This window comes from Marasmius oreades, chromosome 2, assembly GCF_018924745.1.
Source record: "Marasmius oreades isolate 03SP1 chromosome 2, whole genome shotgun sequence".
Lineage (NCBI taxonomy): Eukaryota > Fungi > Basidiomycota > Agaricomycetes > Agaricales > Marasmiaceae > Marasmius > Marasmius oreades.
In genome coordinates, this window is record NC_057324.1 from 979,919 (window position 1) to 992,229 (window position 12,311).

At 47.6% G+C, this 12,311-nt stretch overlaps 6 protein-coding genes across 6 annotated transcripts; 3 read left to right on the forward strand and 3 right to left on the reverse strand.

Annotated features, from left to right (window-relative positions):
• Nucleotides 1-62: 62 nt before the first annotated feature.
• On the forward strand, nucleotides 63-1,704 carry E1B28_003865 (uncharacterized protein). Its single transcript, XM_043148303.1, has one exon. The coding sequence runs from the start codon at nucleotides 165-167 to the stop codon at nucleotides 1,479-1,481; it is 1,317 nt and encodes a 438-aa protein (XP_043012898.1). The 5' UTR covers nucleotides 63-164; the 3' UTR covers nucleotides 1,482-1,704.
• A 1,101-nt stretch (nucleotides 1,705-2,805) lies between these two features.
• On the forward strand, nucleotides 2,806-6,397 carry E1B28_003866 (uncharacterized protein). Its single transcript, XM_043148304.1, has 13 exons — nucleotides 2,806-2,860; nucleotides 2,909-3,064; nucleotides 3,114-3,168; nucleotides 3,231-3,362; nucleotides 3,419-3,587; nucleotides 3,648-3,714; nucleotides 3,769-4,365; nucleotides 4,416-4,667; nucleotides 4,727-4,905; nucleotides 4,969-5,189; nucleotides 5,247-5,835; nucleotides 5,907-6,069; nucleotides 6,128-6,397. Exons 1-13 carry the CDS (start codon nucleotides 2,831-2,833, stop codon nucleotides 6,137-6,139), a joined length of 2,622 nt encoding a protein of 873 aa, XP_043012899.1. The 5' UTR covers nucleotides 2,806-2,830; the 3' UTR covers nucleotides 6,140-6,397.
• Nucleotides 6,398-6,463: 66 nt separating this feature from the next.
• On the reverse strand, nucleotides 6,464-8,040 carry E1B28_003867 (uncharacterized protein). Its single transcript, XM_043148305.1, has 5 exons — nucleotides 7,756-8,040; nucleotides 7,366-7,705; nucleotides 7,041-7,308; nucleotides 6,796-6,991; nucleotides 6,464-6,733 (listed from the first exon to the last, which is right to left on the reverse strand). Exons 1-5 carry the CDS (start codon nucleotides 8,031-8,033, stop codon nucleotides 6,484-6,486), a joined length of 1,332 nt encoding a protein of 443 aa, XP_043012900.1. The 5' UTR covers nucleotides 8,034-8,040; the 3' UTR covers nucleotides 6,464-6,483.
• Nucleotides 8,041-8,433: 393 nt separating this feature from the next.
• E1B28_003868 (uncharacterized protein) lies at nucleotides 8,434-9,675 on the reverse strand (the record flags this gene model as incomplete). Its single annotated transcript, XM_043148306.1, has 4 exons — nucleotides 9,596-9,675; nucleotides 9,178-9,538; nucleotides 8,865-9,128; nucleotides 8,434-8,808 (listed from the first exon to the last, which is right to left on the reverse strand). The coding sequence occupies exons 2-4, from the start codon at nucleotides 9,187-9,189 to the stop codon at nucleotides 8,434-8,436; spliced, it is 651 nt and encodes a 216-aa protein (XP_043012901.1). The 5' UTR covers nucleotides 9,190-9,538; nucleotides 9,596-9,675.
• Nucleotides 9,676-10,149: 474 nt separating this feature from the next.
• Nucleotides 10,150-11,239, reverse strand: E1B28_003869 (uncharacterized protein). Its single transcript, XM_043148307.1, has 3 exons — nucleotides 11,176-11,239; nucleotides 10,847-11,119; nucleotides 10,150-10,789 (listed from the first exon to the last, which is right to left on the reverse strand). Exons 1-3 carry the CDS (start codon nucleotides 11,185-11,187, stop codon nucleotides 10,421-10,423), a joined length of 654 nt encoding a protein of 217 aa, XP_043012902.1. The 5' UTR covers nucleotides 11,188-11,239; the 3' UTR covers nucleotides 10,150-10,420.
• A 68-nt stretch (nucleotides 11,240-11,307) lies between these two features.
• On the forward strand, nucleotides 11,308-12,294 carry E1B28_003870 (uncharacterized protein). Its single transcript, XM_043148308.1, has 3 exons — nucleotides 11,308-11,370; nucleotides 11,433-11,708; nucleotides 11,765-12,294. Exons 2-3 carry the CDS (start codon nucleotides 11,445-11,447, stop codon nucleotides 12,137-12,139), a joined length of 639 nt encoding a protein of 212 aa, XP_043012903.1. The 5' UTR covers nucleotides 11,308-11,370; nucleotides 11,433-11,444; the 3' UTR covers nucleotides 12,140-12,294.
• Nucleotides 12,295-12,311: the final 17 nt, after the last annotated feature.

Consider the following 12,311-nt stretch of genomic DNA (forward strand, 5'->3'; position numbering starts at 1 on the left):
GAGTTTGGATCTCACGTTGCGGGAGACCCGGCACGGCAATGGCATGGGCATGGTGCTGCTTGGTCGTGTTAACCCGTCGTCATTCTTCTTGTCTTCCACAAAGATTGCAGGCTGCAGAGGCCACGGCCCTTCCATTCCTCTATGAACTCTTCTGACGACTCATAATGATGGCAAACAACAATGAACCCTTCCAGCAACAACCAGTAGCTCGGTCTTTGACAATAAGCTCCCCACGTATGATGTCGCCCCGATCTCACCGCACACATCGATCACGACGTTCACCTCGACAAGGACTTGCAGAGGACCACAGTATTGAGAAAGAACTCGAGGTGGGCCAAGCTGCACGCGCAGCTGAGAATCTCACCATGCCCGATAATTCCAATACATTCAACATTGATCCAGGTGCTTCATTTCTGGCACCTGCAGGGGAGGATACTATTCGGGACATCGAGGCGCAGCATGCTCATGAGAGGGAAGAAGAGGCATTAGAAGGGAGAGATGGTAATAGATTCGTAGGGGGATTCGTCTTCGACCGTCTGAAGAGGGCAGTCCAGGGGGCTTCCATTCAGTGGGGGTCTGGCAGTCGACGAGCCCAAGGTGTTGGTGACACTTACACCCCACCATATGCTGTAAATAGTCGAACCAGTGTCGCTGAACCCTCACATCAACCCGAGTACTCCTCCTCCTCAGACGACACTACACATTATCCGGCCACAACGGAGGAGGGCACGACGGCTATAGACCACGCCATGCCCCAGCCGCAATATATTGAGCCTCAACCCATTGTTATCGGAAGTCCGGAATTCGTGGAGCCTCTTCCTGCAGAGGACTATCGCAAAATGAAATCCCCTTCTCCACCTCCAGACGACTTGACATTCGCATCTTATTTTTCGAGGTTCAAAAAGCTCATCAAAGATGTAAACGCTTTACCTTGGGTTGCCTCAGAGCGTATCACCGTCGACTACTACCCTGGTCAATCTAAGAGACGCGAAAATTCCAAGCGCGGAGGTCACAATCATCATCGTTCTGCCATTTCGTTGTCCTGGTATGGTGAAAACTACATACCGCCTGGAACTCTAGATAAACGCCAGGTGGATTTGACGGCTGGAGAGTCTCCTGAGGTCAAAATGAATGGGAAGGGTCTCCAATCGGGCCCTGGCTCAAGCGGCCACGGATATGGAGACCAAGGATACTATACCTCTGAGAACGGGCAAATTTGGCCTGCAATATCGGCGGTTTATCCATCTGGTGCTCGAGAAACTCCCTTAAACCCAGATATCGACTACCTTCCTGATCACCTACACACACACACACCCCAGGCCCAGCTTCCATCTCCTCCCATCGGTAGCCCACCTACATTCAATCACGATATTTACTACACAAACCAAGCTGGACAAACTTGGCCTGTGGTAGCTCCTGGACATGGTGCGCAAGGCATCCCACCGGTGTCGTATTCTCCCATGGCAGGCCCCTCTCGTTAAGGTCTATTATATAGCTTGGAGCTCGGATAACGTTCAGACCTCGCATCTCGATTTCGATTTACTTGTAGACGCTACATTACTGTCGCTTTATTTTAAGGACCTGGACGACTCAGGAAACACATCTGAATGGAATTTTATACACACATTAGATGAGATAAGATGTACTTTGCTAGATCGTGCTATTTCGTCTGCCTAGGGAAATGGGGCTTTTTCCATTGTGCTATTGTTGGTTGGCGGGAAAGACAAACACGATCGATTAACGATAAGATTTCAGCATCCTACCTTGAAGAAGCTGAGGTTCTGAATCTTGATGTCGAACCTGGCGTGAGTTCACAAACACTGGCTGCATCTCTATCCTGTGATTCCATAATCGTGGGAGCATCTGCGATGAGCAGGTTGTACTTTTGCACGATAGGTTTGTGAAGTCCTAGCCATACAACGAGGTTACTAGTTAATTGGGAATCAATTAATCATGGCCGACGTGAGTTATCAAATTTTACACACACACCTATGGGTTTGCATTGAGATCATCCAAACATTGAAATTCATATTGATGGTAAGTTATAAAAGACAGGGAAAGGACATAAAATTGACAAAGGAAATAAACTTCCATTCCATTCCATTCTGTTACCAGACACTGTATGAGTGAAGAGAGTGGTCTCCAATGACGAACGCTGTTAATAAAGGGCAAGAATAGGCAAAGGGCCGTCTTCAGGTTGAAACGTGACAAGTTGAGATGTATAAGGCGAAGTTGAATGTAGTTGGTGCGAGATCGTGCGGCATGACTGTGCAGCAAAAAAGGAGCTTCTCTCCTATCAACCGCGTATCTCAATAGACAAAGTCCAAGTCGAATCCATCAAAATCCAAATGAATCCTTCGAGCGGGGCCGTGAGTACCAGGAGTGTAGGGCATCTTTGTTTCGAATTCTGAGTTGAAAGAATTGAAACAAGAGCAGTCACTCACCCTAAGATAATTGTATTCCATTTCCTGAGAGAGTTCGGCATGCTTGATGTTTGCCTCCATCCGCCGAACACATTTCTCATCATGATCACCCTGTCGCTTCGCAATCTCCAAGCGTTGTCGAAATCCTTCTATAACTTTTGGATATTCGGTTATTGTTACAGTGGTAGGGTGACCGACGGAGTCCGGAGTAGGACGATTGGATGAATGCCCGTAAGAGCGGCGAGCTGAGGACTGGCTAGAATAGTGCTAAGCAATAACATTGTGAGAAGAACCGAGATATATTTTGAAGAAGGGACTTTGAAACGCCCCTAATTAAAGGTGGCAGTACCCGAGTCATCTGAAACGAAGTCACATGTTCGATCGCGTCCCTATTTTGCACACCCACCATGGCCCCGTCTGGGGTCGAACGCTCCGGTGTAAGTTCTTTAACGACCTCACGCGAAATTTGTTCAACGTTGAATTAGTATACCGTCATGATGTTCGTCTTGGACATCTCCAAAGAAATGGGACATTCCAGAGTTGTCGAGCTACCGGATGGTCCGCACGGTGAAAAACGTACCACGGAAATCACGAACTTACAGTGGGCCCTGCAGTTCATCAAACTGAAGATCCAAGAGATGGTGTGTTCTCACACGTTTTTCTTTCTTCGTATTCATCACCATCCACCAGATATACAACGGGAGGAAGACAGACCAATGTGGTGTCATTGTGTTCGGTGCCGAAGGTGCGCGAACGTTGCGGTTCTGAACGCGTTCTATCTCTCTCTAATTCACTTCCTGATTTCAGAAACAAAGAATCTCATTAATACTCAGGCTGGTGGTTACGAGAACGTAGTCGAGTACATTCCTATTGGTACACCTAATGCAGGTACACTCGCCAAGTTGGACAAGCTCGCTGCTTCGACCGTGTATGGCGATCGTGAGTCAGTCCGACTGAATATACGTTTCTTAGCTGATCAATCGTTCTCGTGACAGCTCTTGATGCTCTCATAGTTGGTCTGGAAACACAATCCCAATATCTCGGGAAGAAGAATTGGACGCGTAAAATCTACCTGATAACCGATGGACAAGGCCCGATCGAGTTGGAAGATTGGGAGTTGACGGCCGACAAGATGAACCAATGGAACGTCCAAACATCAATTATGTGAGTCCTACCCCTATGGATATTCTGTTCCTGGTGTAACATTGACGTCCATGCATGCAGCGGTGTGGATTTTGACCAGGACGATGATGATTACCACTTCATTGAAGAAGAAAAAACCAACGAGAAGGTTCACTCCCCAATCTTATCGCAGCGTGAAGCTCACCTTTATCCTTTGCCTTAGCGCCAAAATGAGAAGTTCTTCCAAATGCTTGCTGAGCGCCTTAAAGGAGCCCATATTGGAACTCTGGCTTTCGCAATACAAGAAGTTGCTAGACCTGAAATAAAATCATCTCGTTCTACGTTGACACCGACAGTCCTCTGTCTCGGAGACTCTGAAGGGAAACCTGAGGAAGCTTGGGAGATACTTGTCAAAACGAGTAAATGCACGGCCGTTACACGTCCAAAAAGTTTCAAGAAGTTCTATGTTCGAATAGACGATGACAAGGATGGGGCACAAGAAACGATGCATGTCGATGATGACGGCGAGAAAGAGTCTGTATTCGTTCAATTGAAAGCTCGGACGGAATATTATGTAGATCGGGATGAAGCCAAGGAGGGTAAGGACGCTGACGGCGATGTGAGTATGAAGGAAGAGGAAGAAGAAGAGGTAGATGAATCGGGGAAGCCAAAGAAAGATGTATTAGAGAAGATTGAAAAGGAGCAGTTGATCAGGGGGTTCAAGTATGGGACCTCGTACGCCCCATGCCCCGATGGGCAGTTCCGTCGCCTTCCAACTAAGAAAGGCATTGATATTTGTGGGTTCTTCCCAGCCGAAAACGTGAGTCTTCTTATCCTTTCTGTGATTCCCTTTCTGATACGCTCATATAGTTCAGAAGAGAGCTATCGATGGGCGAGATATACTACGTCTGGGCCGACCCTGAGCGACCTCACCAACAAGTTGCGCTTTCTTCGCTGGTAGCGGCTATGGATGTCGATGAATCTGAAGGAGACACCAAAGGCAAGAAGCGCAAGCGACTGATGGCTATCACACGATGGGTAACTCGAGATGGAATGGATCCAAAGATGGGCGTGCTGATGCCTACGATGTTCGAGAACGTTCATTGTTTTCTTTGGGCTCAAGTAAGTTACGATTAGCTTGATTTTCGCAATTGCATCTAAATCGGTGCTCTGTCCACCAGATGCCTTTCGCGGACGACGTTCGAAAGTACACCTTTGCGTCTTTGGATCGCCTTGTATCGAAAAAAGGAGAGGTCTTGACAGAACACCCATACATCCCTACCGAAGAACAGCAAGAGGCGATGGATGACTTTGTCGATGCTATGGACTTGATGGAGGCAGGACCGAAAGACGAGGATGGGTACGGAAAAGTGTTTCTTTCTAAGTTATTAACTTTGACAACGTTAACATTTCTCTGATGTAGAAACCGCACGCCTTGGTTTTCCACCATAGAGTCCTATAATCCCGCTCTACACCGCGTTAAACAAGCTCAGTTCCACTGTGCTATCGTTGATAACATTGAGACCAATCCTGTTCCTCCTCCCCACCCGGAGACGATCCAATTCTTCGAACCTCCCAACAAAGTCATCAAGGCTTCCAAACAAGCGTTGGAAACGTGTCAGGAGAAGTTCAAGGTCAAACACAGTAAGTATCTCGCAGTGAATGCGGTATCGCACCCCTAACGCTCCCTCCCTCTTCAAGTACAAAAGGAAGCGAAAAGAGCCAGGAAAGATGGCCACGTACATGCAACGGCAGATGACGACGACGTCCTTTTGCTCGACCGAAAGCCCTCAAAGCTTGCTCCATCCCAATCGCAAGTCAGAATCACCAAGGACGTTGAGACATCTCCCTCTTCTTCAAAGGGCAAGAAAAAGGCCCCCGTACAGGGCGAAGACAGTGCGACTGAAGATGACAGCGACGAGGAGCTTTTGCTGGAGAAACGTTCTCCAGATGAACCGAAGTCACTTCAACCCTTGCCAACGCCTGCACGGTCCCTCTCTCCCCCTTCTAAACGCCCCGGTAATAAACCCAGATCCAAGAAAGTTGATGTGGATATGGACAGAGGGGTTGCTCCTGGTCGGATTATAGGCAATACATATCCTCTTGAAGACTTTAAAGCCAATACCGAGAAGGGTGATGTGGTAACGAAGGCAGTAGAAGATCTTGGAGCGGTGATCGAAGAAGTCGTTTTCCGACCATTCGCTCACAGGCGAACAGAAGAAATGATAGAATGTATGAAGTTGATGAGGAAAACGGCTATGGTTGAGGACGAAGTGGATGCTTGGAATATGTAGGTGTTTCCTCCCTCCCTCCTGACCGGTGTGCAGTTCAGCTTTTTGAATCTGCTGTGACCCATTGCAGATTTTTGGAAAACTTGTATGAGAAATGTATGGATTCGAAACCTGGGAACAAGGAGTTTTGGGATGAAGTTCGGAAGGTCGGACGAGAGCTCAGTTATTTGAGTGATATTGAGGTCAAGAAATATGGTGGGAAGTCGACCAAGACCGAGAATGATGCGGCCGAGGTAAATATATGGACCTAGTTTTATACACAAATTACTGACTGTTTGCTCTGCGATATAGCTCATGCGATGAGAGGACGCCTTGAAGGTCTTGGAGGCATACAATACCCGCTTTCTTGTCTGTACTACTACTAGCTTATCTTTCGCAGCTTATAGCCGTCTATTCTAACTAGTCTACCGTCACGACCCAATACGTACGTCTGAGACTTTCGATGTACTTGGATAATTCTTGCGTCGTTCCACTTTGACCCTGATCCGGTCATCAAGATTTATTTTTTCATTCCGCTATACTATTGCTGCACATCGTTGTCTTTTACAAATGGCATAACAGACAAACTCTTCCTCAACAAACCTGTACGACTCCTGATCTTGACTCTCCGAGTTGCTCTTCTATTCCGCTTCGAAAGTCGGCCCTCTTCAAGAAACCATAGGCCACTCTCCCCACTCTCCCTGTGCAAACCTGAAAAACCCCACGTTTCCTGCATCAACGACAGCTACAACGACGGTTTTTTTACCTGCTCGTAACGCACTGAACGGATTGGGCCCACGAGGTGGTTGACCTGGAGGTGACGGTCTTTTGTATTTGGGCACCGGGACTGGAAGTTCAGGCGATATGTCGTATAGGGCTGTTAGCTCGTGCAGGGTTGGCATTAGGGTCGTTCGTGCGCTGCCAGAGAGTTCGATAAGAAAGATGAACCAAAAGATGGGGAGAAAAAAACAGAGACGTACTTGACAACGGCAATCTGATAATCCGGTGGACCCGGTGCACTCTTCTTGAACGGCGTAGGGGGTTTGTACACGTTGTAAAAGAATTTGTATGGTGATTCCGGTTTCGTTTGCGGTTCCGTGGTGATAGGTTGAGGAGGGGTATAGAGAGGAACGGAATGTCCGGCTGGTATGAATCGTAGTTGTTTGAATATGTCTCCTGCAGCCAGGTCAGCGGAACCAGAGGTAGAATTGGTTGGAGAACGAACCGTATCGCACACGCCCACATATCCATCTTCCAAAACTCAACGGACGCCACCACGTAAACCCTCTCTTTCCTAAAACCCAGTTGAGAACCTTGCATACGGAATCCGGAATGATACGGAAGATTTCGTGTGCTCTTTTCATGATCGTTTGTGGGTGAGGCGGAGCAACGGGGAGTTTCATGTACGGAAATGGATCTGCAGTTGGATAGTGTTCGTTTGGTGGGTGTGTACGTGTGATGGAGTAGCCTAGGCGTTTAAGGTATGAGTAGACCTGCGATAGATTCGGATTAAGAGCCCTATCAATCATGAACTAAGAACCCGAACGCACCTGGTATTTTTCCAAACTCAACCCCTCCTTCCCAATCATCTCCGAAAACGCTTGTTGGACCGCCATCGGTGCACCTCCAACAATCTCAAACGGATAGTTATCACTTTCTCCGCCGTAGGCAACATCTGATTCTTTCCAGCAAAACAACGACCCTCGTTCGATAAGATATATCGCTTCTTCCGGTAACAACTCGAGTCTTTTTTGGATTTTGTTGCTTCCATCGGGAAGAATCGTAGGTCGAGGTACAGAATGCCCAAGCGTATTTATAACCTGACCTCTAGCAATCGGAACCGATACGCGAGAGAGTGAAGGGTGGTAGATGCCGTAACATAGGGATTTCCTGCTCTCGAGCGTTAGTAGCTTCCTTACGAAAAAGAAGAGAAATCTGACTGAGATATCGTCCTCGTAGCTTTCAATGCGTCAAACATGGCATTCCGCGATCGATTGAGGATGTGTTGTTGGAGGTTAGAACCACCCTCGACGGAGGGTTCGAATTCTTTTTCGCCGCGCTTTGGGATGATCGGACGGGCAGAGGCAGGAAGGAGTTTTGTCCAGTCAAGGGTACCTTCGTCTTCATCACCAGATTCTTCTTGGTCTTCTCCTACATCGTCGTTGGGCTGTTGGGGTTTTTTGAGTTCAGAGGATGGATGAGCGAGTGAGTCGTCCATGGGTGAGGAAACACGGTATCACGTGACGCGTGAGTTGCGTTTTTAGGGGTTGACACTATCTCCGTCGACGGCATCCATCTTACTGTCCACGAGAATTCGAATTTGCGACGCTAATGAGTTCACCACCTCCTATTAAACACGACGATCGAGGTGTACTTACATCATGTCGCCCGGGTCCTCTATTCTATCGCAGTAGATTAATCATTATACGGGTTTCGCACACTTATGGGCTGCGTACTAACTTAGGAAAGCACATACAATGACCACAAGACATGAATGAAACTGAACAAATCAGAGAATCAATCAACTATCGCTTCGAACATCATTTACCTTTCTCCGAGCACTGAATATCGTATCAGCAAATGACGAGAAGAGACTAGGTTCCAACAATGAAATCCATTTAATACCGGGCAATTCTAGGCTCAGATAAGGAAGCCACTGCAGGCTGCAATATGACAAGTCGAGACACGTAATTCGTAGTTGAATCGCGCATTGGGACCTTGACAAGCATCCGTTGTCCCGCCATGGCAGTCATCAGGTAATCACTTGTAACCTCTTCTTCACGATCCAAGAAGTGAATCGCAAAGACCTTCACGTTATGCTCCCGCCAGTCGTAGGTAGCAGTGGGTGGCAGATCGTGCGGCATGACTGTGCAGCTAAAAACCACTTTCTCTCCCATCAACTGTGAGTCCCAATAGACAAAGTCCAAGTCGAATCCGTCAAGATCCAAAGCAATTCTTCGAGCAGGGCCGTGAACACCAGGAGTGTAGGGCATCTTTGTTTCGAGTTCTGAGCCTATGAAATCAAACAAGGGCAGAAACAGTTACTCACTCCGATATAATTGAGTATCCTTTCCTGAGGATGTTCGGCATACTGGATGTTCTGCTCGAACCGCTGAATTTGACGCTGATCGCCCTGCTGCTTCGCAAGCTCCAAGCGTCTTCGCCATGTAGCGATAACTGCTGGGTCGACGGTTAATGTAATAGTGGTAGGACCATTGCCAGGGTGCGGAATAAGACGATTGTAAGGAGCCGTGGATGTCGATGAATGCCCGTAGGAGTGGGGAGTGTGGCTACGACGCTTACCAGAATGATGCTATATACAAAGGAGATGAACTCATGATATTTGACTCTAGCACGCTCACCTTCGATGACATGGTGGAATGAATGAACTGTCTTAGTCTGTATCCTAATAATGGTGGCGAGAATGCACAACTTCAGAGCACGTCACCAACCGGTCATCGATCATCCACGACATACACCAGGCACACCCCAACTGGAAAACTTCATCGACACACACACAGACGAACCACGGGGAGAGGGCTGACACGGACACGTTGATTGCCATGATCTCCACCACCAAAACCTCGAACCGGTCGCCAACAGCGACGCACCCGCATCCCCAGATCTAACCTCACCATATGCCCCACTTTCTCATGTTCTAATTTCATGCCTTATACCTTATCAATGACCGCGTTAGGCACGCCACCTATAGTGACACATCACCTACACACAAAATCAATACCAACAGCTACACAACAAAGAGACCAGGAGCCCACCTACAGTTTGGGCAAAGTAGAATAGAAGGAGAAGGACTGGCAGCGCTCTAACGAGCGCGCCCGTGTGTCTTAGCACTAGACGGCTTGTAACACGTAAATCTGCAGAAAATTAAAAAAAAAAAAAAAAAAAAAAAAAAACTTCAGAGCACGTGAAGTGCGTGTTTACCGAGCGCTTTACAGCGACATCCAAAATTGTAGCGCAATTATGATTTTGTGTAGCTCCCCGCCCTTGTTTGTAGTAAATAAAAAGTATTCCAAAATTGGCAAACCATCCCGACGCCCGAAGTTTGATCCAGCCAATCGGCGTAGGAGCTCTGCTTCCCCGCCCTACAAAGCACCAACTTACCTTTACTAAATTTGGATTACTTGCAACAAACAAAGGCGGGGAGCTACACAAAATCATAATTGCGCTACAATTTTGGATGTCGCTGTAACTTCGCCCTAAAACGCGTCCCTGATTGCCCTTTACGCGTCAAGACGCGTTAAAACGCGCTATTAACCGCACCAGGGACCGTTCAAGGGAGTTGCCAATAACCTTAGAGTAGGTGGATTCCCGACGGAAGTGTTCGTGTTACTAGTACTTTCCTGAACTGACCGTTGGTGAAAATGTCACAAGGATGGGCATAGAGGAAGACAAGGAGCACATAGAGAGGTAAGGAGATCAATAGTACCGACGAAGGTCAGAGCGACAATACCAAACATAGGAAAGTACATACAGTCAACATAAGTGACAAAAGAGATAAATCAAACATTGTTCCATTCTGTTCAATACCTACATCTGGGCAGACACCATATGGGTAAAGAGACCAGCTTTCGACAATGAACACCATTAACAAAGGGCGAGAATAGGTAAAAGGCCCCCCTCAGGGTGCAATACGACAAGTCGAGATGCGTAAGGCGAAGTTGAAGAGCGCGTTGGGACTTTGATAAGCATCCTCTGGCCAGCTACAGCAGTCATCAGGTAATCACTGGTTACTTCCGTTTCGCGATCCAAGGGGTCGATTGAAAAGACTTGAACCTTGTGCTCCCGCCAGTCATAGGGGGTAGTGGCGGCAAGATCGTGTGGCATGACCGTGCAACAAAAAATAACCTTCTCTCCTATCAGTCGTGTATCCCAATAGACAAAGTCCAAGTTGAATCCATCCAAATCCAAAGGAATTCTTCGAGCGGGGCCGTGAGTCCCGGGAGTATAGGGCATCTTTGTTTCGCGCCCTGAGTTAGAATACTAATGGTAATAACAAGAACAGTCACTCACCCCGAGATAATTGAGCTCCATTACCTGAGGACGTTCGGCATGCCTGAGATTCTCCTCCATTCGCCGAATACATTTCTTATCGCCCTGTCGCTTCGCAATCTCCAAGCGTCTTCGAAATCCATCTATAGCTATCGGGTCCTCGTAAATTGTTACAGTTGTAGGGCCACGGACAGGGTACAGAGCAGGACGACTGTAAGCGGCCGTGGATGAACTTTGCCCAATAGAGTGGTGGGAAGTATTGCTACGAGGGCGAGAGGTCTGGCGAGAGTGATGCTAAAAAAAAGGGTGAGATGAGCGCATGAATTTAAAGAGTAGGGGCAGAAGAACACCTTCGATGACATGGAGGAAATTTAAAGTAAATCGTCAAAATGGTGGCGAGAGCCTTAAAAGAATACATAACACATGGGCACGTGACTGCGTGTCGTGTTCCCGTTCGTGGACGCGACGAGTCACGACTTTGAATCATTTCAAGAGTTTTGATCTGATTCGATATTGAGTCAGATACTGTATACAGTTCATCGAAGGTGAGTGCACTTCTGCTCTTTAGAGTCAAGGTTCACGTTCCATCGCACTTCTCTGTATATAGCATCAATCTAGCATGTCCTCCCGTCGTCGTAACCACACTCCCAACCACTCTTACGGGCATTCATCGACATCCACGGCCCCATACAGTCGTCTTACTCCGCGCCCTGGCAATGGTCCTACCACTATTACATTAACCGTATCTCCAACAGCTATTGCTACATGGCGGAGACGCTTGGAGCTTGCGAAGCAGCAGGGCGATCAGCGTCAAATTCAGCGGTTTGAGCGGAACATCCAGTATGCCGAACGTCCTCAGGAAAGGATACTCAATTATATCGGAGTGAGTGACTGTTTCTGCTCTTGTTTGTTTTCATAGGCTCAGAACTCGAAACAAAGATGCCCTACACTCCTGGTGTTCACGGCCCTGCTCGAAGAATTGCTTTGGATCTTGACGGATTCGACTTGGACTTTGTCTATTGGGACTCGCGGTTGATGGGAGAGAAAGTGGTTTTTAGCTGTACAGTCATGCCGCACGATCTCCCACCCACTGCTACCTACGACTGGCGGGAGCATAACGTGAAGGTCTTTGCGATTCACTTCTTGGATCGTGAAGAAGAGGTTACAAGTGATTACCTGATGACTGCCATGGCGGGACAACGGATGCTTGTCAAGGTCCCAATGCGCGATTCAACTACGAATTACGTGTCTCGACTTGTCATATTGCAGCCTGCAGTGGCTTCCTTATCTGAGCCTAGAATTGCCCGGTATTAAATGGTTATCATCGTTGGAGCTCACTCTCTTCATTCGCTCATATGGTGTATTCTCCTGATTCGATTCGATTCCTTTGTCAGTGCTTTCCCTACGCTTTCTCCCGTTGATATAATTTTCTTCGAATGTAATATCTCAATGGAACTTAAAATCTGGTGTGATCAACAAACATCTC